This window comes from Bufo bufo, chromosome 9 (genome assembly GCF_905171765.1).
Source record: "Bufo bufo chromosome 9, aBufBuf1.1, whole genome shotgun sequence".
NCBI lineage: Eukaryota > Metazoa > Chordata > Amphibia > Anura > Bufonidae > Bufo > Bufo bufo.
The window spans coordinates 182,981,326-183,007,830 of NC_053397.1; the positions used below are offsets into that span (position 1 = coordinate 182,981,326).

General features: G+C 44.4%; 1 protein-coding gene and 1 long non-coding RNA gene across 3 annotated transcripts in view; one reads left to right on the forward strand and one right to left on the reverse strand.

Annotated features, from left to right (window-relative positions):
- The first annotated feature begins 804 nt into the window (after window positions 1–804).
- LOC120979401 lies at window positions 805–20,312 on the forward strand. The gene is made up of 5 exons (XR_005774282.1): window positions 805–834; window positions 3,089–3,093; window positions 6,591–6,894; window positions 11,293–11,299; window positions 20,301–20,312. It is a non-coding gene; the product is annotated as an uncharacterized LOC120979401 (long non-coding RNA).
- CARD19 (caspase recruitment domain family member 19) overlaps window positions 9,808–26,505 on the reverse strand; it is a 48,026-nt gene continuing 31,328 nt past the window's right edge. For both annotated transcript variants that reach the window (XM_040408135.1, XM_040408134.1), the window contains exons 2-6: window positions 26,179–26,321; window positions 24,521–24,674; window positions 16,536–16,595; window positions 12,877–12,948; window positions 9,808–10,619 (exon numbers count right to left, since the gene is read on the reverse strand). In XM_040408135.1, coding sequence (XP_040264069.1) covers window positions 10,507–10,619; window positions 12,877–12,948; window positions 16,536–16,595; window positions 24,521–24,674; window positions 26,179–26,321 — 542 coding nt within the window. In that variant the 3' untranslated portion in view covers window positions 9,808–10,506. The remainder of the gene's footprint in view (window positions 10,620–12,876; window positions 12,949–16,535; window positions 16,596–24,520; window positions 24,675–26,178; window positions 26,322–26,505) is intronic.

Consider the following 26,505-nt stretch of genomic DNA (forward strand, 5'->3'; position numbering starts at 1 on the left):
TCCATAAATATTGGGACATCAACACAATTCTAAGATTTTTGGCTCTATACACCACCACAATGGATTTGAAATGAAACAAACAAGATGTGCTTTAACTGCAGACTGTCAGCTTTAATTTGAGGGTATTTACATACAAATCAGGTGAACGGTGTAGGAATTACAACAGTTTGCATATGTGCCTCCCACTTGTTAAGGGACCAAAAGTGATGGGACAGAATAATAATATTATCAAACTATAATATAAATCAAACTTTTACTTTTTAATACTTGGTTGCAAATCCTTTGCAGTCAATTACAGCCTGAAGTCTGGAAAGCATAGACATCACCAGACGCTGGGTTTCATCCCTGGTGATGCTCTGCCAGGCTCTACTGCAACTGTCTTCAGTTCCTGCTTGTTCTTGGGGCATTTTCCCTTCAGTTTTGTCTTCAGCAACTGAAATGCATGCTCAATCGGATTCAGGTCAGGTGATTGACTTGGCCATTGCATAACATTCCACTTCTTTCCATCTGCACTGTGAAGCGACGTCTAATGAGTTCTGAAGCATTTGGCTGAATATGAGCAGATAATATTGCCCGAAACACTTCAGAATTCATCCTGCTGCTTTTGTCAGCAGTCACATCATCAATAAATACAAGAGAACCAGTTCCATTGGCAGCCATACATGCCCATGCCATTACCACCACCATGCTTTATTGATGAGGTGGTATGCTTAGGATCATGAGCAGTTCCTTTCCTTCTCCATACTCTTCTCTTTCCATCACTCTGGTACAAGTTGATCTTGGTCTCATCTGTCCATAGGATGTTGTTCCAGAACTGTGAAGGCTTTTTTAGATGTCGTTTGGCAAACTCTAATCTGTCCTTCCTGTTTTTGAGGCTCCCCAATGGTTTACATCTTGTGGTGACCCCTCTGTATTCACTCTGGTGAAGTCTTCTCTTGATTGTTGACTTTGACACACGTACACCTACCTCCTGGAGAGTGTTCTTGATCTGGCCAACTGCTGTGAAGGGTGTTTTCTTCACCAAGGAAAGAATTCTTTGGTCTTCCACCACAGTTGTTTTCCATGGTCTTCCGGGTCTTTTGGTGTTGCTGAGCTCACCGATGCGTTCCTTCTTTTTAAGAATGTTCCAAACAGTTGTTTTGGCCACGCCTAATGTTTTTGCTATCTCTCTGATGGGTTTGTTTTGTTTTTTCAGCCTAATGATGGCTTGCTTCACTGATAGTGACAGCTCTTTGGATCTCATCTAGAGAGTTGACAGCAACAGAGTCCAAATGCAAATAGCACACTTGAAATGAACTCTGGACCTTTTATCTGCTCATTGTAATTGGGATAATGAGGGAATAACACACACCTGGCCATGGAACAGCTGAGAAGCCAATTGTCCTATTACTTTTGGCCCCTTAACAAGTGGGAAGCACATATGCAAACCGTTGTAATTCCTACACCGTTCACCTGATTTGGATGTAAATACCCTCAGATTAAAGCTGACAGTCTGCAGGTAAAGCACATCTTGTTCGTTTCATTTCAAATCCATTGTGGTGGTGTATAGAGCCAAAAATGTTAGAATTGTGTCGATGTCCCAATATTTATGGCCCTGGCTGTATTACTTATTCCTTCCTTCCAATACTTTGCTGTTACTTGTTTGATGCTGTATTAGGACATCTGTGCATATAGATGTGGGGCCGCCATTCTTGTCCGATTTTTCCCTTCAGTGGGAGCTGCAAAGATTGTCTCTCACTGGAGGGCCTGGCACATCTACACCGAGGTCTCATCGATATTTAGCGGGTGAGTATAGAGAGGACCTATCGTTAGGGGAACCTTTTGAGCAAAGATGGCTTGTCCAACCATAGAATTATCTTACTGAATTATTGGCTACTGAATTTACTACTTACTCTGCACTGCCAAGGGGCTAAAACCCCGAAAACAGGTATCTATTCCTGTTGAAAAACTATATGGTTTGGCTCATATGATGTAGTTTTCTGCCTAAGGCTGCTTTCACATGGTTGTGTGTGGTCCATGTGACAGATGCATTTCCCACACCGACTGTAGTTTAACTGAGCCGAACTCACGGCACCATAAATCACTATGATGCTATGAGTTTGGCTCCCATGAACCGCAGCCGGTCCAGGAAATGCAGCCATCACATGAACAACACAAAGCACCCTTATAGATCATCGGTAAAGTAAATGGGGCTGACTTTCACAGCGTCCTCTCCATTCACTGTTATGGGACTGACATAGTGCTGGATGGAAAGGCGGCAGAACATGCACAGCGTCCTCTCCATTCACTGTTGTGGGACCTCCAAAGTGCTGGATGGAAAGGCGGCAGAGCATGCACAGCGTCCTCTCCATTCACTGTTATAGGACCTCCATACCGCTGGATGGAAAGGCGGCAGAACATGCACAGCGTCCTCTCCATTCACTGTTGTGGGACCTCCATAGTGCTGGATGGAAAGGCGGCAGAGCATGCACAGCGTCCTCTCCATTCACTGTTGTGGGACCTCCATAGTGCTGGATGGAAAGGCGGCAGAGCATGCACAGCGTCCTCTCCATTCACTGTTATGGGACTGACATAGTGCTGGATGGAAAGGTGGCAGAGCATGCACAGCGTCCTCTCCATTCACTGTTGTGGGACCTCCATAGTGCTGGATGGAAAGGCGGCAGAGCATGCACAGCGTCCTCTCCATTCACTGTTGTGGGACCTCCATAGTGCTGGATGGAAAGGCGGCAGAGCATGCACAGCGTCCTCTCCATTCACTGTTGTGGGACCTCCATAGTGCTGGATGGAAAGGCGGCAGAACATGCACAGCGTCCTCTCCATTCACTGTTGTGGGACCTCCATAGTGCTGGATGGAAAGGCGGCAGAGCATGCACAGCGTCCTCTCCATTCACTGTTATAGGACCTCCATAGTGCTGGATGGAAAGGTGGCAGAGCATGCACAGCGTCCTCTCCATTCACTGTTGTGGGACCTCCATAGTGCTGGATGGAAAGGCGGCAGAGCATGCACAGCGTCCTCTCCATTCACTGTTGTGGGACCTCCATAGTGCTGGATGGAAAGGTGGCAGAGCATGCACAGCGTCTTCTCCAGTCACTGTTGTGGGACCTCCATAGTGCTGGATGGAAAGGTGGCAGAGCGTGCACAGCGTCCTCTCCATTCACTGTTATAGGACCTCCATAGTGCTGGATGGAAAGGCGGCAGAGCATGCACAGCGTCCTCTCCATTCACTGTTGTGGGACCTCCATAGTGCTGGATGGAAAGGCGGCAGAGCGTCTTCTCCAGTCACTGTTGTGGGACCTCCATAGTGCTGGATGGAAAGGTGGCAGAGCGTGCACAGCGTCCTCTCCATTCACTGTTATAGGACCTCCATAGTGCTGGATGGAAAGGCGGCAGAGCACGCGCAGAGTCCTCTCCATTCACTGTTGTGGGACTTCCAAAAATAGATGAGCGTCTCATAGCAGTGAATGGAGAACATGCCATGCATGGGGTAGCTTGCTCTACGTTCACAGTGGGGTCCCTTTCTCGAGATTACATCAGGTCCAGGAGATAGGACCTGCACCTATCAGACCTTCATGTATCCTATCAATATGCCATAAATGTCCAAGTTTAATAAATATATTACATAGTAATATATTACTCTGTTACATAACGCGTTACATAACGAAAATTCCTTTCATTCGGCGTCTAGAACTTGTCTCCAGCACAGGACCCAAGAATCAAGTCGAAGGAATTTTGCTGTATACATAGTGCGTCTAATGCGTAGTATGCGTGTGTTTATCTGTCATCCTTTAAATGTCAACTTCTGCATATATAGTGAACGACAGATTGGATATATTATATATACACATATGCAAAAGATGTTATCTTCCTAAGACCAGATTTATATAAAACCACTTGTACCTTATGCAATTTTTATATGCTTTGTAATTGTAGTGTTTATTAAAGTTATTTTTCAGATCTTTTATTGTGTTTATTAGATGTGCCCTGCCGTCATTTTCTAACCAGCAAGATGGCCGACACTGTCCACCGCCTAGTCCTTTTTGGATGAGAATGTTTAATCTGTACGCGCCCTCTAGTGGTAGAATATGGTATTGTTTCCAGACATTTTCAGGAAAGAAAACCGGAACGATTACAAAGAAATGTCAGCTGTAACACAGGGGGTGATGACAGATGAACACCCGTAACATTCAATTGATACACAGGTCAAACTCGAAAAATTTCAATATCGTGCAAAAGTTCATTTATTTCAGCAATGCAACTTAAAATTAGAATATTGTGAAAAGGTTCTAGGCTCAAAGTGTCAGCTAATTAATCCATACCCCCTGAACAAAGGGTACCTGAGATTGTGACTTTGGGGTTTCATAAGCTGTAAACCATAATCATCCAAATTATAACAAATAAAGGCTTGGAATATCTCGCTTTGCCTGTAATGAGTCTCTCATGTATTAGTTTCATCTTATAAGTTGCATTACTGAAATAAATTAACTTTGCACGATATTCTAATTTTTGGAATTTCACCTGTATTCTGGGCGTATATTGGGTGTAGACAGGATCTTCCAAGGTGTGATGCCCAGTAGAGAGGTTTATGCCACTGCACTCTTGCATCTTTCTGATTACATTATGAATCAGTGAGAATTGATGTGAAATCTACATTGCTTTCTACTGTGGTGAGCTGACTTTTTGTAAAGGGGGTTATCTGGGCCTAGTGAAAATTCTGGTGGAATTCAATTCATTTAGGATCCATTTGCTCAAATGGGATCCAAAAGCAACAGAACCAGAAACACTTAATGCATGTAAATGTGGCAGCATAAAACCATAATGTTACAATGCTTGATGAAGGAGCCAGTTCGCTGCCGCAATGTGTCGTATTTGAGAAAAGGCCTAGATAAGTCACCTCTATGCAGCCGCCTGTGCCTTTCAACCTGCCCTGGATTTTCCATGCATGTTTTATATACCACTGCTGGCGGTCTGTGAATGGAGCACATAATACAGGGGGGCTCTGTGGTATCAGAGTGCTCCTGCTCCCAATAATAGCAACAGTTCATTAGGTTATAGCTATTTCAGCCTTTTCCTAATATTAAAGGGCATCAGTCAGCAGTTTTGTATCTATGACACCGGCTGACCTGTTACATGTGCGCTCGGCAGCTGAAGGCGTCTGTGTTGGTTCATATTGATATGTGCCCGCATGGCTGAGAAAAATTATGTTTTAGGTTATGCAAATGAGCCTCTAGGAGCAACGGGGGTGTTGCCATTACACCTAGAGGCTCTGCTCTCTCTGCAAATGCCTAGCCCTCTGATTGACAGGACTAGGCATGATCGCGGTTTCCCATGTAGTAAACGCCATGTGCAGTAGTAAGACGTATCAAGTCTCATGGCCAAATATGAAGATGTTTTCACTGCCAGCCGCTGTCAGAGTGCAGAGGGCACAGCAGTTGCAGAGAGAGCTGAGCCTCTAGGTGTAACGGCAACGCCCCCGTTGCTCCTAGAGGCTGTTTTGCATATATTAAGACATCATTTTTCAGACATGTAACAGGTCAGCTAGTGTCATAGGTACACATCTGCTGACAGATGCCCTTTAAAGTCACTTTTATGGTGTCAACAAAATGATCACTGTTTTATCTCATTTTATGAAGATTTTGTGAAATTATCAGCATAAAAAAGCAGACACAGTAACTGAGCAAAATCTTTAATATAGAAAAATAATATATTAGCCATATGATATAATAGCTGCAGTTCTTGGACGGTCAGTGCATGGCAATATTGTGTACCTCATCTTTTAACAAATTAGAGAAAGTTATGACATTTTACAAGAAAAAAAAAACAAAAACAAAAAAACACTGCAAGCACTGAACACTGATTTCAGCTCCGGAGCACTGTGTATACTGAGAGAAGCTGGTAGTGTTGAGAGCTGTTACTTGTAATGACCCGTCATAATCTGTTTCAGATCCTTTTTATTTTTCTCCATGAACCTATAAGGTTGGGTTCACACAGTTTTTGTGGCATTTTGCATTTTTATTTTTCCTTGCACATGCATGTTTTGCTGTTTATTTTTGCTAAAAAAAAGACCAGCTCCAGATATTGGCTGAAAGTTTATAGGAATTATCAAATGCAGGACACAGGTTTTTTTTTCTAGTGCCTTTTTTTAAATTTGTGGGTGTTTTGTGTCTATGATGCTTGTTGAAACAATGGTGGTTTTCCCCTCCCCTACTCTATAGGGAAAACCTATTTGTGTTTTTTATAGCAGGAAACAAAACTGCCAAACCAAAATGTGTGTGTGAAGGAGGCCATATGGATCAGTCAGGTTGCTGTCTGGTATCCGTGGTGCTGCTGCATAAAATACTGCTCCGCTATTCGGACCTTCAAAAAAAACAACTGAAGAGCTAAGGCAGATGTGAACAGAGCCTAAAAAAGGGTTGTACAGCATTACAAAAAAAAAGGTCTACTTTTTTCTAAAAACAGCACCATACCTGCCTATGGGTTGTGTTTGGTATGGCAGCTCATTTCCGTTCACTTCAAAGCCGGACACAACCCATGGAGCGGTGTGGTGCTGTTTCGGAAGGAAGGCAGCCATGCTTATCCAGTCCTGTACAAGGAGTGTAAGCTGGCACCACTGCCAATATCAAGACACACAAATAATGTACCTGAAAAGGATGTGCAAACCATCAAAGGAAAGGGGGTTGAATGGTTTGCACCTTTATTTTGCATTATTATAAAAATAATAAGGTGGCTACACTTTTTAAAGGGGTTGTTCAGGATTTTACTATGGATTGCTTATTATAAGGATAGGCCATCAATATCTGATCGGAGTCCTTCACCCCACAGCCCCTCCAACTAGCTGATCTGTAGTAGGTCAGGCATCGGAACAGCACAGCCCCACCTGTTGTGTAGTGGATGAAGTGAATGGGAGCAATGCTGCAGTTACAAACTCTGTCCGCTGCACATTGGTCAGAGGCAATAATAGGATTTAAAGGGGTATTCCAGTAGTTGCAAGTTTACCCCTATCTACAGGATTAGATTGGAGAGGGTCCTACTGCCCCCAATGGTCACAAGAATGGGGACCCTATAAAATGAGTGTCATGCACACTGCTGCTCCATTCATCTGTATGGGAGAACTCATGTATAGATAAATGGAGAGGCATTGCGCATGCCCGACCTGCCAGCCATTTATTTTTGGAGGCATTGACGGGTTCCCATTCTCGTGGGGGTCCCAGCAGTAGGACCCCACAGATCTAATAGTTGTCCCCTAGGGTCCTCTACCCCTCTATACCAGTCTGTTAATAGTTTCTTGTTTATTGTATTTTTATATTTGTGTAACCCAGTCTGGATGTACAGCGCCATGGAATTAATGGCGCTTTAAAATAAATTATAATAATATCCCTTGGATGGGTGATAACTTGTCACAGCTGGAATACCCCTTTAAGTTGCTGAGTAGCCTTTCTCTTAAAGTGGATAACAAAAACTGTTAGACTATATTCACACACACCAGATTTTTTGCAACAATGTCTGAATGGGGCTTGAAGAAACCTGAGTTAAAGGAGTTATCCCATGAGTAATGTAAAAAATGCTAATCAGACATCATATAGTACATGACAACCCCCATCTAACAAACTTAGAACCATCTCTGTACCTCACATGGATCCAGAGATCTCCCCATTCATTGCTGCAATTTCTCTGCTAGATTTATTTCAAACCTGCAGCTCAGGGAGCGTGCACTTTCTGCTGCAGTGAAGAGATGGGGATCAGCAACGTCAGTGAGCTGGACAGATCGATTTCAGTGAAGAACCTGACTGGCTATACAACATTTTTAAAGCGAACCTTTCACCTGCATTTCACTTAATAAACTATCAAAAGTACCTTATAGATCATCCTCATTGTGTTATCATACAGTCTTGTCCCGCTTTTCTGCCATGTATATGCATGAAAAAATCGCCTTATAAAGTACTCTTCTCCAGCTCCACAAGTCACGATAGAAGTCAAGGGGGTAGCCCTTCCCTCACTCCAGGCTGTAACTCCCCTGCCCTAACCCCGCCTCTATGCTGACACCCGACTCAGTCACCGGGACCGCGCTTGTACAGGCGGCGCATGCGCCGTCGGACTCAAGCGCGATCCTGTAACTGAATCGCGCATGCACCGTCCCCGATGCCTGCCTGTCTTCAAGATAGCCATCTAATTAAATCTGGGTTTGTCACATGTGTATATCTATGTATAGATAGATAGCCCCATGAAATATGCGGAGTTTTTGACATATAATACCTGCTGAATATGATAGCAATGCCCCAGATGATCACTGGCTTGCGATCTGCGGCAAGTCAACAGTGATCACGTGGACGCATGGAGCGTGAAGATCGGGGCGCGCGCGTGAGGAAGAGAAGACAGGCAGGCATCGGGGACGCCGCATTCGCGCGATTCAGTTACAGGATCGCGCTTGAGTCCGACGGCGCATGCGCCGCCTGTACAAGCGCGGTCCCGGCGACTGAGCCGGGTGTCAATTACACTGCAAAGAGGCGGGGTTAGGGCAGGGGAGTTACAGCCTGGAGTGAGGGAAGGGCTACCCCCTTGACTTCTATCGTGACTTGTGGAGCTGGAGAAGAGTACTTTATAAGGCGATTTTTTTCATGCGTATATATGGCAAAAAAGCGGGACAAGACCGTGTGCTAACACAATGAGGATGATCTATAAGGTACTTTTGATAGTTTATTAAGTGAAATGCAGGTGAAAGGTTCGCTTTAATTACATGCAATTACAAAAGTATTTAGATCCAGGTGCTGGTTTGAAAAATGTATAATATTGTTCATAGGATGGCCCCTTTAAATCAAAACTTGGGGAGCCCCTGCACATGTGCTAAAGTAACAAAGGAATTTATACTTTCCCCTTTTGTCCTCTGCAGCTGCGCTCCGGTCCTCCGGATTGTTTTCCTGGTTGCAGCAGTGACGTCGGGTGTACCCCTGATATCAGAGATTGGCTGCACGGTGACCTGTGAGCATGGGCCGTAACGGCCCATAACATGGCGTCAGTGGTGGGGGGAGGACCGGAGCGCAGCGCTGGAAGTGGTGGGGAGAAAAGGGGTAAGCATCACTTCTTTTGGTATTTTGATCACATGCACAGTGGATGCCTGAATTTTAATATAACTCCGAGAACCCCTTTAATATTGGTAGTGGTCACTTTAAGGCAGGCATCCTCAACCTGCGGCTTTTCAGCTGTTATAAAACTACAACTCCCACAATGCCCTGCTGTAGGCTGATAGCTGTAGGCTGTTCGGGCATGCTGGGAGTTGTCGTTTTGGAGGGCCGCAGTTTGAGGATGCCTGCTTTAAGGGCTATATCCTATTGCCCGTTGTCCATTTGGAGCAGCCCTAAAAGCAGTAACAAAAGAAAACTCTAACCCTCAAGAAAATAGAGATTAAAATACTTAGGACATGAAACACAGATGTAAAGCATCAAACATGCAATGGACAGCCATGAATAATTCAGAATATTTCAGACAAGGAGCGGCAAATGACGGCCGTTTCATCAGTCACAAGAATAATCATAAAACAATTTTCTAAAACTAAAGGAAAAACCTTCTAACTACATACAAATAAAAGAACTTGACCCATTTTAAGCACTTTGGTGTTTTCTTCAGTAACGGTTCATGTATGGAGAGAAGATCTACTAAATAACAGTCTTTGGTCCTCAATAAATGCTGAGAAAACTTTGGACGGCAACATTTTTGGAAAATTCCATACGCGTTTGCATATGCGGACCTGTTGACTTGAGTGGGTCCACGATCCGCAAGAGACAGTCCACACCACAAAAAAAAATAGGACAGGCACAGACCAAAATCCCACAGAAACGCTTTGTAGTGCTTCCACGGGTTTCCAATCCGTGCCTCTGCACCACAAAAGATAGATGAAGTCCCATCTTTAGTCTGGTGGATGCGGACCCATTCAAGTCAATTGCGGACCCGCTGTTTGCTGCATATGGGAACGGGCCGCACACACGCTCGTGTGCATGACCACTTAAAGGGCTTGTTCACCTTTGTAGAGCTTTTCTACAGACCCCACAGCGTGGCCAGACCTGCGGCCGTAATCATACTTACCCGATTCCTGCTTCTGGCAACGTCGTTGTCCCGCCAGCTTTGGAGGCCATAGGAATACGTCCACACCCTATTTGACATTGGTCATGAGACTGCTGCAGTGGTGACATGTCACCCATGCGGCATGTGTCCCAGTGACTGCTGAGGCCAGTCATCGGCTGCAGGGCTCATGTGACCGGCATCAAACCAGATGTTGATGCGGGGAGATCTGCAGAGCCAACAATGGAGCCGAACGCAGCAGCAGGGATCCAGTATAACCACTGTGGGTCCCGTAAAAAAGCCCCACAAAGGTGAACAACCCCTTTAATATATTCGCCTTTTCTTTACTTGGACAATGGACAAATAAGATTCTTAATCTTTGGTAAAGGTGTATAGAAGACTAGTGCACGGCAGATTGCTTCAAGTACATTGTCACTTGGAGGCCAAGCTTTTCACTAATTCAACGCTGTGTCCTCCAGAAAAGATATTAAGATATTTCTGATGTGTCGGCCAAATCCAATGGCTGAAAATCCAAATACTTTTCTGGCTGAGCTGGGTGACTTCACCTCTGCAAGAAAACATGAATTGTCAAATGGAAGAGATCCACGGCAGGAATTACATGTACACAAAAAGGAGGTGCGAGGCTCTGCAGCTTTGTCCCAGTCACTACTAACAGTGCGTCGTTCTGAAGTATGAACCAATGTACGGACCTATCTTCTGGATAGGTCATCTATATCTGGTCACTGGAGGTCTGACACTCAGAACCCCAGACGATCAACTGTTTGAAGAGGCTGCAGCGCTCTTACTAGCCCAACGGCCCAAGCACAGCTTAGTCTTATTCAAGTGAATGGGCCTAGGCTGCAATAGCAAGCATAGCCGCTGTACAATGGACAGAACTGTGCTTGGTGAGCTGCGAAGAAGCCACGTTGGTCACCTGAGTGCCGTGGCCTCTTTAAACAGCTTATTGGCGGGGGTGGCAGGTGTCGTACCCCTACTGATCAGGTTTTGATGACCTATTCTGAGGATAGACAATAGTTAGTAAGCACCTCCTGCAAAATGAAGTAAATGGGCAGGTGCGATCACCATGGCTGAAACTACAAAAGTAAAAGCAAACACAATTCAACATCTTAAGGTCCTTTTAGATGGGACTAGTCAGCAGGCGATTGTCGGAAGGGAAGCGTTCCTGCCAGGCAATCGCCTACATGTAGTGATCGTTAATGCCATCGCTCAGCCCCATACAGACTAGTTGTTTGCCGGCAGCAGATTGCTGTTTAGACAGGCGCCAGCACAAACGAGCACATTACCCAATGAACAAGCGTTTCGCTCGTTCATGGGGTAATCAGCAAAACCTTTACACCGCCAGATTATTTTATCTGGCGAATCCTTGGCCTGTGTCAAGAATCGAGGTAAGGGGAGAAAAAAAGAGGGTTAATCCTGTACTCCTAAAATAGGAGATATGGGATAATCACACAGAGGTAGAGAACAAAGTGGAGGACAAAGTGTAATAGAGTTCAGATGGTATTGAACAGCAAAGTGATGGAACCAAAAAGCAGGGCAGCCTAGGCGATGAACTATATGGAGGAAAGCGATATAGTAAAACAGGAGAGAGTAAAAGAGAAAAAATCACCGGGTGGCGCCTAACTGCTAATATGAGGTTGTAGATACTTTAAGTATGATGTACACCAGAAATAGAGGTTATAAATAAATAAATATATATATATCTATTTCTGGTGTACATCATACTTAAAGTATCTACAACATCATATTAGCAGTTAGGCGCCACCCGGTGATTTTTTCTCTTTTACTCTCGCCTGTGTAAAGGGAAGCTTTCTTACATTTAGAAGTGGCGGTGTATGGGCTGAAGTTCATAACTTCGGCGGACCCACCGCCAGCATAGGGCCTTATTAAGACTGGCGTCTAAAACACTGGTCGTAAAATAACTGAAATAAAGTGGCCATAGGAGGAAATGCTCAAAAACCCCAAACACTGCAGCGTGTTTATAACCGGGGGAGCAATTCCTCGGCATGGGATCCCCAGCAAAAATGCATCCAATGGAGGATGTCGGCAGCGGACCACATGCACCACAATGGCATCCTACACAAGATGAGATCATGTGTGGATGCAAATATAAAAATACATAAATCACTGTGAAAGGTGCAACACAATGATATGCGACCGACAACACTGGCTAATCCCTCAGGCTGAGGTTAAGAGCTGAGACTTTAGCCAATGTATTCCAGTCAGGAACACATCGGAGTCCTTTTGCACCACCGTCAAGGTATCTCAGCGTGGCACGGGTTCCTACCACTAAGCTACCTACGGTGTGCGAACACGGTCTGAGAGGTGCTAGGACACAACTTACAGCCAAGCTCCCGCATACCTCCATAATGAGCACATTCTAAACAGATCAAGAAAAATAACTGAAATAAAGTGGCCATGTGTTATTTTTCTTGACATGTTTGGCATGTGCCATTGCGTACTGCTGGTAGCATTCTGGTAGCCTTTGTCACGTGGCCTGTTATAGGTGGGGCTCACAGTCTTATCTCTCCCACTACCTGAGTGATCTCATTATGGAGGTATGCGGGAGCTTGGCTGTAAGTTGTATCCTAGCACCTCTCAGACCGTTGTTCGCACTCCGTAGGTAGCTTAGTGGTAGGAACCCGTGCCACGCTGAGATACCTTGACGATGGTGCAAAAGGGCTCCGATGTGTTCCTGACTGGAATACATTGGCTAAAGTCTCAGCTCTTAACATCAGCCTGAGGGATTAGCCAGTGTTGGAGAATCTTGCACAATCTTATAGCGGTGGTTTCCTACCGACTCTTACCTGGGTTATTGTAATACATTAAAAATGCCAGTCCTGCTGCGACACTAAAGCATGCCAGGAAGAAGACCGGCCCTGTGAATGGAAGACATGCATGAGAATACATCAAATTAGATGGATCACAAGAGTGTGATCCATTGAGGTCCATTTTTTGGGACCCCAACCATTACTAAGAAAGAGAGATGCCAAGGCCCCATCCTCAGCTGAGAGAAGACTGAAATGACCGAAATCTCAGTAGTGAAGAAAGCATCTAGATTAGGGCCCGTTCGCACAACTTTCAGCGCTGTTTTTCACAAGTTTTCTGTGCGGAATCCGCTCCAAAAAATGCCTCTAAAAATTCTCCCATCCACTTCAATGGGAGGCAGAACTTGCTTTTTTCCAGGCTGAAAAAAAACGACATTGAAAAAAGAAGCAGCATGCTCTATCTTGCTAGGGAATCTGCACTGATTCTCCCATTGAAATGAATGGGAAGCTGAATAAAATATCCCAAAACCATGCAGAAAATCAGCATGGATTCCGCACTGATTTTTATTATAGTGTTTTCTAAATTTGGTGTGTGAACATACCCTTAATATTTCTTTAATATTGCTAAGGCTGGCCATACATCCAAGAATTAAAATTCAAATGCCCAATCCTTACCTTCCCGGACATCTGTTATTGGGGTAGAGGCAGGAGTTCCCCATACACAATAGATGGGTATGCTGAAGTACATTTAATGTATATGGCCTGGTTAAAGAGCATGCCAGCATTACAAACCCTGGTAAGTCAGGTGTTCTTTGAGGTGTGAGGTATTTGGAGCAGGCCTAGCACCTTGGAGCACCACTTCACCTCCACCTTAGCCACTCTCACCCGCTGATTGCCAGGGCCAGGCATCATCACTGCTCCGACATCTGGCCCTGAAATATTGCACATGTGCCGGTGACGGTACAGTTGGCGCATGCACAATAAATCTCATTTGGCATTCTCTGCTCCTGAGCTCTATGCGCATGTGCCGACTGAACTCTCACTGGCACATGCGTGAGATTTCAAGGCTAGCCCTCTCAATCAGTGGAAGTACCCAAGGTGGAAAGGCTGAGATGATGCACGGCTCCAAAGGGCTAAGCCTCCAAACACCTAAGTAGCATAAAAATAAAAGTACTAATGAGGTGTCTGGAGCACTAAGTAACCAGCAAAAATGAAGAAAAGGATCCAGCGAGTAAAATCCAGAATTCTTTTATTTCTTCTTCTAAAAATCAATTACAACATAATGATCCATCTTTCTCTGGCGCGTTTCGACCGGTACGGTCTTAGTCATAGAGTAACAAACCGTGCAATAAGGTTAGAATATATGTGCTCTCCTATGCAAAAATCAAGGGGGGGGGTTGACCGATAATGGCACGACATATAAGAATATTCACCAATAACAATATAAAACAATAAATTTATAAAAATGACTGAACTATGCCAATATTAAACTTGTACATGGGGGAGTTTTAATCTCTGGTAAAAATGATTGAAAAAATAAATAAAAATAAAACATTTTTTTTCTCCTTTCCTCCGCTCCACATTTCTAGACTAGTTATTCCTTAGCAATGCAAAAATAAATCAGTGTAATAATTCATGCCTAAGGGAAAAGTAGTGGTGAGAGTAAACATCCCAAATGCTTCTCTTTCCAATAGTAGCCTTTGTAGATCTCCTCCTCTTTTCCCTAATCTGACTTTTTCTATGCCCATAATTTTCATACAATCTATATTGCCATTATGTTGCTCTAGAAAATGTCTCGAGGCGCCAGATACGTTGCGATTCTTACTTTTATTCTTTTTTTTTTTTTACTTGTTATGTCATATACGTGTTCCAAAAAAAGGTTTTTAAGTTTACGTTTGGTGGTACCTATTGTAGTAAGGTGAACAGAAATGTGTATGGTAAAGTCCTGGAAGGGCTGTATATCCCACCCATCCAGAAAGTTAAAATGGTCTCAGCAATGTGTAGGTTGCCGAGAGAGTTTTGTTAAGGCCTCTTTCACACGGGCGGGAAAAGATGCGGGTGAGCTGCGGAAAAATGCGCGATTTTTCCCCGCAAATGCAAAGCGTTTTAATGGTTGTTTGGTACCCAGTCCCGAACCCAGACTTCTTCACAGAAGTTCGGGTTTGGGATCGGTGTTGTATAGATTTTATTATTTTCCCTTATAACATGGTTATAAGGGAAAATAATAGCATTCTTAATACAGAATACTTAGTAAAATAGCGCTGGAGGGGTTAAAAATAAAAAATAAAAATAAAAATTAAACTCACCTCATCCACTTATTCGCGCAGCCCGGCTTTTTTTCTTTCTTCTTCTTTGATGACCTGGGAGGAAAAGGACCTTTGGTGACGTCACTGCGCAGTGACATCACCAAAGGTCCTTTTCCTCCCAAGTCATCAAAGAAGAAGACAGAAGAGAAGCTGGGCTGCACGAACAAGTGGATGAGGTGAGTTAAATTATTTTTTATTAACCCCTCCATTCCTATTGGAAAACTCGCCCGTGTGAAAGAGGTCTTAAGTTTATGGGCTGGATTTTATTGGACTGGGGAAGGTAGGCTTGGTAGAGGGACCTCCCCAGTCCACCCCATTCTGGGGCAGGTTTTCCCCCTAGCCTGAGGGATCCCCCGCTGAAGCCAGCTGGGATCGTTAAGGGGAAATAAAGCACAGTCCAGGCTGTCAGTCTGGGGAGAGTGATGCCTGAAGAAAGTCTGGGAAGATGGCTGCCCTGCTGGCGAGAGAAGCCGAATTCGCTATGTGACCTGTGTTCACTAGGTGAGCTAGGATCTACACTGTATTAGCCAGAGCCCAGACGGGCAGGTGTTTATTTTGGTTTGGTTTATGTTTTGTGGTGCGGGACCTTCACCTTACCCAGTGAGTTATAACTGGGGTTTGCCTGTATTGTCGGCGTGTCAAAAAAATAAAGCATCATTTGGACTTTAACCCTGTGGTCTGCAAGAAAATCTGTCACCGCCGCCCTGCCTGAGAGAGCAATCCCTTACACTATATAACGTGTGACAGGATGTGCATGAGATCATATAAATTGCCCCCTCTGTATTGCAGTTGATGTCATTTTTTATGGAGAATGTTTTTGTTCTCTCCAAGCTCGAAAATTGTGGGGGCGAATACCACAGGGAAAAAAAGCCTATTTGTTCCAACCATGTGGTATTACTCCCTATTGTTCTCCACTGACTTGGTGCCAGTATCTGTTTTAATGTCGGTGCTTTCCTATACACTATTCTACACCCTTGTGATAGTATGTGTTGTGATTTTGCGTCCTCGTAAAGTATGGGTAGATACCCATTTATTAACTATACTACATGTTTGAGAAAATAGAGGGCTGTATTGTAAAATCAAAGTCGGTTGTCTGGAGGAAGGGATTGTTGCAAGACAGAGGCCATTGCACTCAGCATGATCAACCCTAGCAGGCAGTATTCCTGGTTTACTAGGGTTGATCATACTGACTGATACTCTTTAAGCAACACAACCCCTACTTAAAGTTATATCAAAGTATTCCTGAGGCTATGCCCATGTGTTGCACATTGCAAATATCCCCTAAAGCGCTGCAAGCACTAGATAGTCTGTATGTTTGCCCTCATTATAACTGGTATTGGAAAATCGAAAGCCCTAGCCTGTTAGCCAGGACACAGTTACCGAGGTGCTTACCATGTTCATTGAGGATCATTTTCTCCTGGACTGGACTGATTTCTAAGGGATCTGAGGTACCTGTGGTAAAAGACAACTAAATATTAGGGAAATTTCTGCTTTATACATCACAGAAACAGGGTCACTTAAAGGGGGTTGTGAGAAACTAATAAAAGGTGCAAAGGGTAGAAAACCAAAAAAAATAAACTTTACTCCCCCCCCTCCTCCCCTCCGATCCAGCACAGAAGCCCGGCAGTCCTTCCAGTCACTGCTTACAATGGCTACAGCAGTCACATGCAAGTAAGGAATGACCTGGGGTAATCGCAAGAGTTTCTGTGCTGGAAGAGGTAGGTAAGGTTTATTTTTCCTCTTTCTAAGACCCCTTTCACACAGGCCGGTTTTCTGCGCGGGTGCAATGTGTGAGGTGAACGCATTGCACCCGCACTGAATCCGGACCCATTCATTTCAATGGGGCTGTGCAGATGAGCTTTGATTTTCACGCATCACTTGTGCTTTGCGTGAAAATCGCAGCATGTTCTATATTCTGCGTTTTTCACGCAACGCAGGCCCCATAGAAGTGAATGGAGCTGCGTGAAAAATCGCAAGCAAGTGCAGATGCGGTGCGATTTTCACGCATGGTTGCTAGCAGATGATAGGGATGAGCAACCCCATTAAAGTCTAATCACTATTATTTTCCATTATAACATGGTTATATAATAATAGCATTCATAATACAGAATGCTTACTAAAATGTGGCTTGAGGGGTTAAAAAAATAAAATAATTTACTCACCTCATCCACTTGATCGCGCTGCCGGCATTGTCTTCTTTCTTCTTCTTTCAGGACCTGCAAAAGGACCTTTGATGACCCACCACGTGGCGAGCGTGGTGACATCAGTGCAGGTCCTGCTGAATGAAGATAGAAGGATCTTCTATCTTCATTCAACAGGACCTGCGCTGACATCATCAAAGGTCCTTTTGCAGGTCCTGAAAGAAGAAGATGCCAGCTGAGCGAACAAGAGGATGAGGTTTATTTTTTAACCCCTCAAGGCACTTTTTACTAAGCATTCTGTATTAAGAATGTTATTATTTTCCTTTATAACCATGTTGTAAGGGAAAATAATAAAATGAATAAAACACCTAACCCAAACCTGAACTTCAGTGAAGAAGTTGGGGTCTGGGTACCACATTCAGTTTTTTTTTTCTCACGCACGTGCAAAACGCATTGCACTCTTGTGGAAAAAACTGAACATTGGAACGCAATCGCAGTAAAAAATGACTGCAATTGCGTGCCTACTCGCACGGGTTTCCCTCAATGCACACGAGATGCATCCGGGATGCCCGTGTGAAAGAGGCCTAACATTATTATTTTCTCACCAGGCATAAAAGGCTAATAAAAATGTTTTTACTTTTTTCTTATGCGGAGCCCAAACCTTGCAGACAAAGCTAACGTTATGGGAATCATTCATTATCAGATATACGCCAGTTTTTTGGCATATACAGGGCTCCAGATGGCGACCAAAATGGTCGCCAATGCGACTTAGAATTTACAAATGGCGACAAGACTTTTTAGTCTTGTCGCCATTTGCGACTAGACCCGCCGCCGCAGCTCTGCCATGAATACAGCAGCGGGCACCGGAGATGATAGTTCTCTGCCCCGCCGCCGATGTTCTTCTCAGCAGCGCAGAGCGCAGTGGAGAAGGAGTCTCTCCCTCCCCCTGTGCTGCTGCCGCCGCCTCCGCCATTAAGAAGAGAGACGGGAGGAGGAGGGGAGGGGCTGTGGCCACTGCGCCACCAATGAAGATAACTGACATGTTAATACAAATACAGGAGGCGGGTGCCGGAATAAAATAGCCAGCACCCGACCTCTATGACAGGGAGCTGCGATCAGCGGCAGTTAACCCTTCAGGTGCGGTACCTGAGGGGTTTACTGCAGCGGATCGCAGCTCCCCGTCATAGAGGTCGGTGCCGGCTATTTGATTCCGCCCCCCCCCCCCCAGTATAATAAACATTGGTGGCGCAGTGCCCCCCCCTTCCCAACACCCCAGTATAATAAACATTGGTGGCGCAGTGGGAAGTGCCAATGAGGGTTAAAAAATTTTAAAAAATGAACTCGCCTCCTCCAATTGATCGCGTAGCTGCCGGTCTCCTGTTCTTTCTTCAGGACCTGTGGTGACGTCACTGAGCTCATCACATGGTCCATTACCATGGTGATGGATAATGTGATGTACCATGTGATGATCTCAGTGATGTCACCACAGGTCATTTGACAGGTCCTGAAGAAAGAACAGGAGACCGGCTGCTACGCGATCAATTGGAGGAGGTGAATTAATAATTTCTTTATTTTTTAACCCTCATTGGCACTGCCCACTGCGCCACCAATGTTTATTATACTGAGGTGTATATAATGTTTATTATATTGACCTTCTACTTTGCATTCTGTATTAAAGAATGCTATTATTTTCCATTATAACCATGTTATAAGGGAAAATAACACAGTGAATAGACTTTCATCCTAGCAACCATGCGTAAAAATCGCACTGCATCCACACTTGCTTGATTTTCACGCAGCCCCATTAACTTCTATGGGGCCTGCGTTGCGTGAAAAACGCACAACATAGAGCATGCTGCGATTTTTACGCAACTCTCAAGTGATGCGTAAAAATCACCGCTCATGTGCACAGCCCCATAGAAGTGAATGGGTCCGGATTCAGTGCGGGTGCAATGCGTTCACCTCAAGCATTGCACCCGCGCAGAAATCTCGCCCATGTGAAAGGGGCCTAAGGGTGAATAGGACAAGGGTTCCAGCCCCTAAGGGGGCTAATAGTAAGTAAAAAAAAAACAAACACAAACACTAAGGCTACTTTCACACTTGCGGCAGTGTGATCCGGCAAGCAGTTCCGTTGGATCCGCCGATCTGCATGTGACTGAAAGCATTTGTGAGACGCATCCGAATGCGGATCCATCTCACAAATGCATTGCAAGAACGAATCCATCTCTCCGCTTGTCATGCGGACAGACGGATCCGTCTTGTATCTTATTTTGAATGCCGGATCTGGCACTAATACATTCCTATGGGGAAAAATGACGGATCCGGCATTCAGGCAAATCTTCAGTATTTTTCGCCGCAGATAAAACCGTAGCATGCTACGGTTTTATCTTTTGCCTGATCAGTCAAAATGACTGAACTGAAGACGTCCTGATGCATCCTGAACGGATTACTCTCCATTCAGAATGCATGGGGATATACCTGATCAGTTATTTTCCGGTATAGAGCCCCTGTGACGGAACTCAGTGCCGGAAAAGAAAAACGCTAGTGTGAAAGTACCCTAAAATATTACGTTTAAATCCCACCTTTCCCAATTTTACATATAAAATATATAAACAATAAATAAATAAACATATTACATAGCGCTGCGTCCGAAAAGTCCAAACTATTAAATTATTAAAAAATATCTCCTATGCGGTGAGCATTCGCCATTTTTTAGTCACCTTGTCACCCCAAAAAATTGGATAGGACTGTTCTATTATGGGCCGAACGTTTCATAAAATGCGAAATGCACGCGGCTTTTTTTATTTTTTTGCACGGTATTGAGTATCGCAATACTTTTTTATGGTGACGAAAGCGAATCAAAATTTTGGTATCGAAACAATCCTATGCCTCTGATCGGCGTAGCGTTGTCACGATACCAACATTTTGATTTGGTTTCGATTTGGCGACTAAAAATTTAATTTGGCTCCTAAATTTTTCAGTTCAGGAGCCAATGGCTACTAGGTATTTTTTTTAGTCTGGAGCACTGATATATCGGTTGCAGATTGTGGCGCAAAGGTTATTCTCCACGCAATCTGTGACTTTTCCCCGTTCATGCCAGGTCTAAAAAAGGGGGTGTGGTCGGGGAAGGGCGGGCAGCCCTGTCTGATTTATCATTTTCTATGCCTGTTTTAGACATAGAAAATGGTCTAAATTTAAGCCAGCAAGGAAGCTGTTTTACAATTAGACTGGTGGTGGATGCGCCAAAGTTATGTAGAGGCCGGCGCCTCTTCATAACTTTGATGGATCCACTGACAGCGCATAGGGTTAAGACCGGCGTCTAAAACGCTGGTCCTAATGAATGACCCTGTATATGTTTTTGAAGGGGTTGTCTCATCTCACCGTTATTAAAATGAGATAAGACTAAGCTCCGACAACCAGGAGCGGGTCGGCGCTGCTCTCTTTCCTGTGCATGGGAGCTACGTTAACAGCGTAGCACAGGAAACCATGCCGTTTCCCTAAAGGGAGCTACTGAAGCAGTGTCAGCCTGCTGTGCGGTTTTCCTGGCCATCTGTTGGTCGGGGTTTAGTCTCATCTCTCCTTAGTATTAGACATCCCCTTTAACGTGTATCTATAAAGGTAGGCACACATGAATGGCATAAAACCGAAAATAAAGAAGTCCTACCACCGATCCCGGCTACCCACTGATCTCTACTTCCTGGTCCCTCTCACCACACAGGAAATGACTGATCACCCAGTCGGTGGGTGAGGCGGGTCACTACTGTGGACGGAGAGTGGCTACACAGTCATTTCCTCCGTGTTATTAGGGACCAGAAATAGAAACCAGTGGGGTCCTGGGATTGGTTGGAATGGGAACAACCCCTTTAAAGGGGATGTCCTAGACCTGAACAAAACACTTAACTAGTCGGGACGTCCTGGTTTCTGCGACACAGGTCCCAGTCCCGTCAATTCTGGTCCCCAGATGGCCAGAAAAGTGATGTCACCACTGTTGGCCAATCAGCGGTAACCTGTACAGGTACGGCATGTGACCGCTGAGCTGCACAGGTCACCGCTGAGGCCACTGATTAGTCAGCGGTGACAACCTGCATGTAGATGGGAGCACATCACACCAGACAGAAAAAGGACAACTAGAACAGTTTTTCTTTTAGAGTCTTACACCATGCCTAGCGAATCACAATTTTATTGTTTAACCCCTTCAAGGCCAGGCGATTTTTCCATTTTCTTTCTTTGCATAGCCATATTCTGACCCCCATAACTTTTTTACTTTTATGGGTACAGAGCTGTGTGGAAGCTAATTTTCTGTGGGGTGATCTGCACTTTTCAATTATGCCATATTGGCACTTGTGTATTCAAGTTTTTGTGGGAGGCGAAGCAACCAAAAAACGGTGACTTGTTTCTCGCATGGCACCAATATTTTTTTTATATTTTTTAATTTCAATCATTTTTATTGAATATTTTCAACACAAGCGATGATTAAACACCATCAGATACAGAAGATAGTTGGTCATACATATGAGTATACATAGATGGTACTGCATTACAATCAGCAATATGTAATTTAATACAAGTAAACAAGTGTTAAGTATATAGGGAGCATAGAAAATAATAAAAGAAACCAACGAAAACACAAAAGAAAAGCAACAGAAAATACTCATTGCCTTTATACGAGATAGCATTATAGTCATGCAGAATTTAGACAACATCATAGTGACATGTCATAGGGTTGGCCAAGGTCCCCAGGCAGGAACTGCGTCCACGACTCCCATTGGTACAAGAACCTATCCACTCTATGTTCCCTATAAGCCATAGCTTTCTCGTATGCACAATTGTTATGAACTCTAGCTACTATTTCAGCCTCAGATGGGATAGAAGCTGATTTCCAGTATTTAGTTAGCGTTAATTTAGTGACTAGCAATAAATGCGCTACTGGAATTCTGCACTTAGGTGGGACTTCTTGTATATCCCTGAAAAATAAAGCCGTGAACACACTTTTATTGACCGTGATACCACAGAACTTAGAAGCTATCTTGAAAATATCAGACCAGATTTTTAATATCAAGGGGCATTCCCAGAGAATATGCAGTAATGTACCAGAGTTACCACAACCACGCCAACAGAGATGTGACGTGCCAGGGTACATTTTGCTTAATCTGTCAGGGGTATAGTACCATCTCAAACATGACTTAACGGCCGCCTCATACAAGGACGTGCTCCGAAATGTCTTAGAGATAAATTTGAAAGTTGCTATCCAATCTAACTCAGGGATAGCCACTTTCAACTCCTTATCCCATGCCCGAAGTGGTGCAGATTTAGAAAAGGTGGATTTCAAGCCGAGAGCTTGATATAGAGATCCAATCCCTTCTTTGCGGTCATTACTAGTAGGACGGGCCCATATCTCAAATATCCCCTTATGCGCAATCACTTGGTAAGGTGGTTTTGATTGCAGGAGGTGTCTAACCTGCAAGAATTTAAAGAAGTCTCCCTTGGGGATTCCAAATTCTTCTTGTAGCTCGCTAAAGGATTTTAAAGCGCCATTGTTATATAGTTGACTAAGCGTGTTGATACCTAAGAGGCCCCATGATGATAGATCCAACTCAGAAATATGTAATTCTACTAATTGCAGAGGTGCCGTTTCTAACAGTGAGAGAGGAGTCGGATTACAGTTTTTATGAAATAGACACCAGTGATGTAGTGAAGTTTTCATTACAAGAGGTAAAGGCAGGGCCTTAGATTTGGAGACACTTAAGCTGTCAATCAAAAGAGCTTTGAGATGGCCACTTGGGGCTGATGCAGACTCTATTTGCACCCATGGAGTTTGCATTTCTAACGTCCACCATTTCTTCAGCACCTGTATTTGGGTGGCCAGGAAGTAATCCTTAAGATCCCGAAGATTAAGACCTCCATTAATTTTACTTTTTGTGAGAGTACTTGTAGCAATTCTAGGCCTACCTCCAGACCACACAAAAACGCTGAGCAGGCCTTGCGCCTTCTTAAAAAATAAGTTGGGGACTTTAATAGGAACCATTCTGAAGATAAACAGAAGCTTTGGCAGGATAAACATTTGGAAGGTTGCTATGCGTCCAACCCAAGATATTTCATACTTGCTATATGAGGCGAAGTCACTCCTAATCATCTCCAGCAGGGGGAGATAGTTCACCTTGAACAGCTTTGGAAGAAACGGGGGTAAATTTATACCTAGGTATTTAATGCTATCTTCTCTCCAATCGAACGGGAAGGAGGCCTTTAGGGATTCTACCCGGTTGTTTGCCATATTTAAAGGGAGAATTTGGGACTTAGATTCATTTACCTTATAATACGATAACCGACCATATTCTTTTATTATAGAAAGTGTCACTGGAAGGGCAATTTGAGGTGATGAGAGTGTCAAGAACACATCATCTGCATACATAGAGATGCAGTGTTTGCACCTCCCAATCTGTATCCCAGGGATATCTGGGTTAAGTCTAATGGCCTGAGCCAGAGGTTCCATCGCTAATATGAATATCAGGGGAGAAAGAGGACACCCCTGACGTGTTCCATTAGTTAAGGGAAATGACCCAGAAAGTGCCCCATTAATAAATACTTTAGCCGAGGGGTTAGAGTAAAGGGCTCGCACTCCCTCAGTAAACGCCTCCCCCAGTCCCATTTTTTTTATATTTTAATAGAAGGGTGTTTTCCACGTGGCTATGCCCATTAGATCTATTTTAAATTATTTATGTATTTTTTACTCTTTATTGGATTGTTTTTCTCATAGACTTCAATGCATTAACAATGGCATCTATGGGGATCACACTGTGTTCCTATGGAGCCCTGCCACATAGGATCTAATGTGCGTCAGCCATGTACCACTCCTGCATACAGAGGGTGCAGCACACTACATCCGGCTTCATAGTCTCCTCATCCTCCCCGGGGGAGCCAGTACACGTCTGGGAGTACGTACTCCCAGTCTTTAACCTCCCAGATGCCGTGGTCACGTTTGCGATTGGCGTCATCGTTGAACGCATACATTAGTCCCGGGTGCCTCGCAGTTTAAAACAGCAGGCACCCGGCAGCTATGGAACTCCAATGCAAATGTACATTGGGCAGTTGGGAAGGGGTTAATACTATAAAACTGTTATGTCAAAACGTGTGACATCATTTCATTTCATTCATCTGACATGATGTCACAATGGCTGCCTGGTCATGCTAATCAATGGTGATGGTTTTGATGGCGCGGTGCTGCTCGCTGACACTTACTCAGGTTGTTCCTGCTGGGTAGTGTGGCGTACACCTGGTCTGCATTGTTCTGTAGGGCCCTGTAGAACTCTTGGCATTCTCGCTCCCCTGTTCTCTGGAGATGCTTCAGTAGATCGGACAGACGGGTGCGCAGAGGGGTTTTCAGATTCCTAAACTGTAAAGGATCACTTTTAAAGGCACACAATCTAATCTTCAAAGAGACAGATTTCTGCTACGTACACGGCGACCATGTATTTATCATTTACAGTTCTGGGGCCAACTAGGTGGACAAGGAGGTGCCACAAATGAGGCTTACCTCAGCATTTGGTTCTTAGGGATGGTTCTAACACTGAAATGTACCTGATATTTGAAGGGAACCTGTCACTGTGAAAATGCTGCATGTCATAGAGCAGGAGGAGCTGAGCAGATTGAATCTCTGCTCTTTCTGAACGCAGGCATCCATTGGGTGATCTTAATCAGTGACTGACAGCTCTCTGTAGGAAAGGCTGTCAATTGCTGATAGGACCGCCCACTGGACGCCTAAGCTCAGAAAGAGCAGAGATTTAAAAGAGTAGCGCAGCGCCCTTTTCAAACAGCTGATCAGCGGGGGTCCTGGCTGTTGGACCCCCACCGATCAGACACTGGATAGAGGATAGGTCATCAGTAAAAAAAACTGAAAACCCCTTGAAATGAAAATATTCTAAGTTATGCTGAATATCCCATAAAAGTATATAGCATATGTGCTCAGCTCCTCCTGCTCTATAACATGTTGGACTGTGACAGGTTCCCTTTAAAGATGTACACTACTTTTTGCAGGAAATTGTCATGATCTAGAGGTACAATATCCATAAATTTGTAAAAATCAGTTTTTGTTAGAAAGGTGCTTTTACACGGGCAAATTTTCTGACCATTAACGAATTCCAACTGAAGACACAGCATTTGGATTGGCACTATTTAAAGGGGTACTCCCCTCTCAAAACATTTGTGGCAAATCCTAGTGATATGCCATCAATGTCATGTAGATTTTTGTTCCAACTCTAGGACCCTCTCCTATCCCAAGAATGGAGCCCCCAAAGTGAAGGAAGGGCAGCCTTGTGGCCACCCTCTATGGGAGTTCTGACAATAGCTAAGCGCTGGCTCCTCTATTTTGCACAGTCACATAGTGGAAAATAGAGAGGTGGCCGCCACGCACAACTTGCTCTCTATTCACTGCTATGGGACTTCTGAATATAGCCGGTGCGGACTTGGCAATTTTTTGAAGTCTCATAGCAGTGAATGGAGAGGACGCTAGACATGCCCGATGTGCTGCCTTCAATTCGGGGGCCCCATTCTGGAGACAGGAGTGGGTCCCAGAGGTGGTAGCTGCACCTATCTGACATTTGTGGCACATCCAACCTATAGATGGGAATACCCCTTTAAGTGTAGTCCATATGCATTAGCCTTAGGGCTCATGCACACGGCCATGTGCGCACCGTATCACGGATGTGGACCCATTCACTTGAATGGATCCGCAATCGTGAGCATATGGTGCATAAACGGAGGCACGGATCGGAAGCCCATGCTTCCTTGGGTTTTCTGTCCGTGCCTCCGCACCGCAAAAAAAGTTGTGCATGCACTACTTTTTTGCGGTGGGACCGTCGAATGTGGATCAGTCAACGGGTTGAGGAGAAATGTCTTACCTTTTCAGCTTCCTTGTTGGAAAGAACCTGAGGATAGACACGATTTAGCTGCAGAACCAGTTTGTCCACGATCCTTTCAGTCAAATTCCTATTATTCCTCAGGTATGCGGTGTCCTGGTGCAGCCGGTCTGAATAAGAGTGGTCTGAAAAGTACAGGAAAAATGGTAGAACTGTAAAGGTCTATGAATAATTATATAATACTCAGAATTACCATTACAAACCTGCAGCGAACTGCAAAACCCATGCTGTGCACCCAGCCCTATTCATGGATAGGAAGGTGAGCGGACCCAGGGGATAAGTAACGCCATAGAAGTACCAGAAATATCC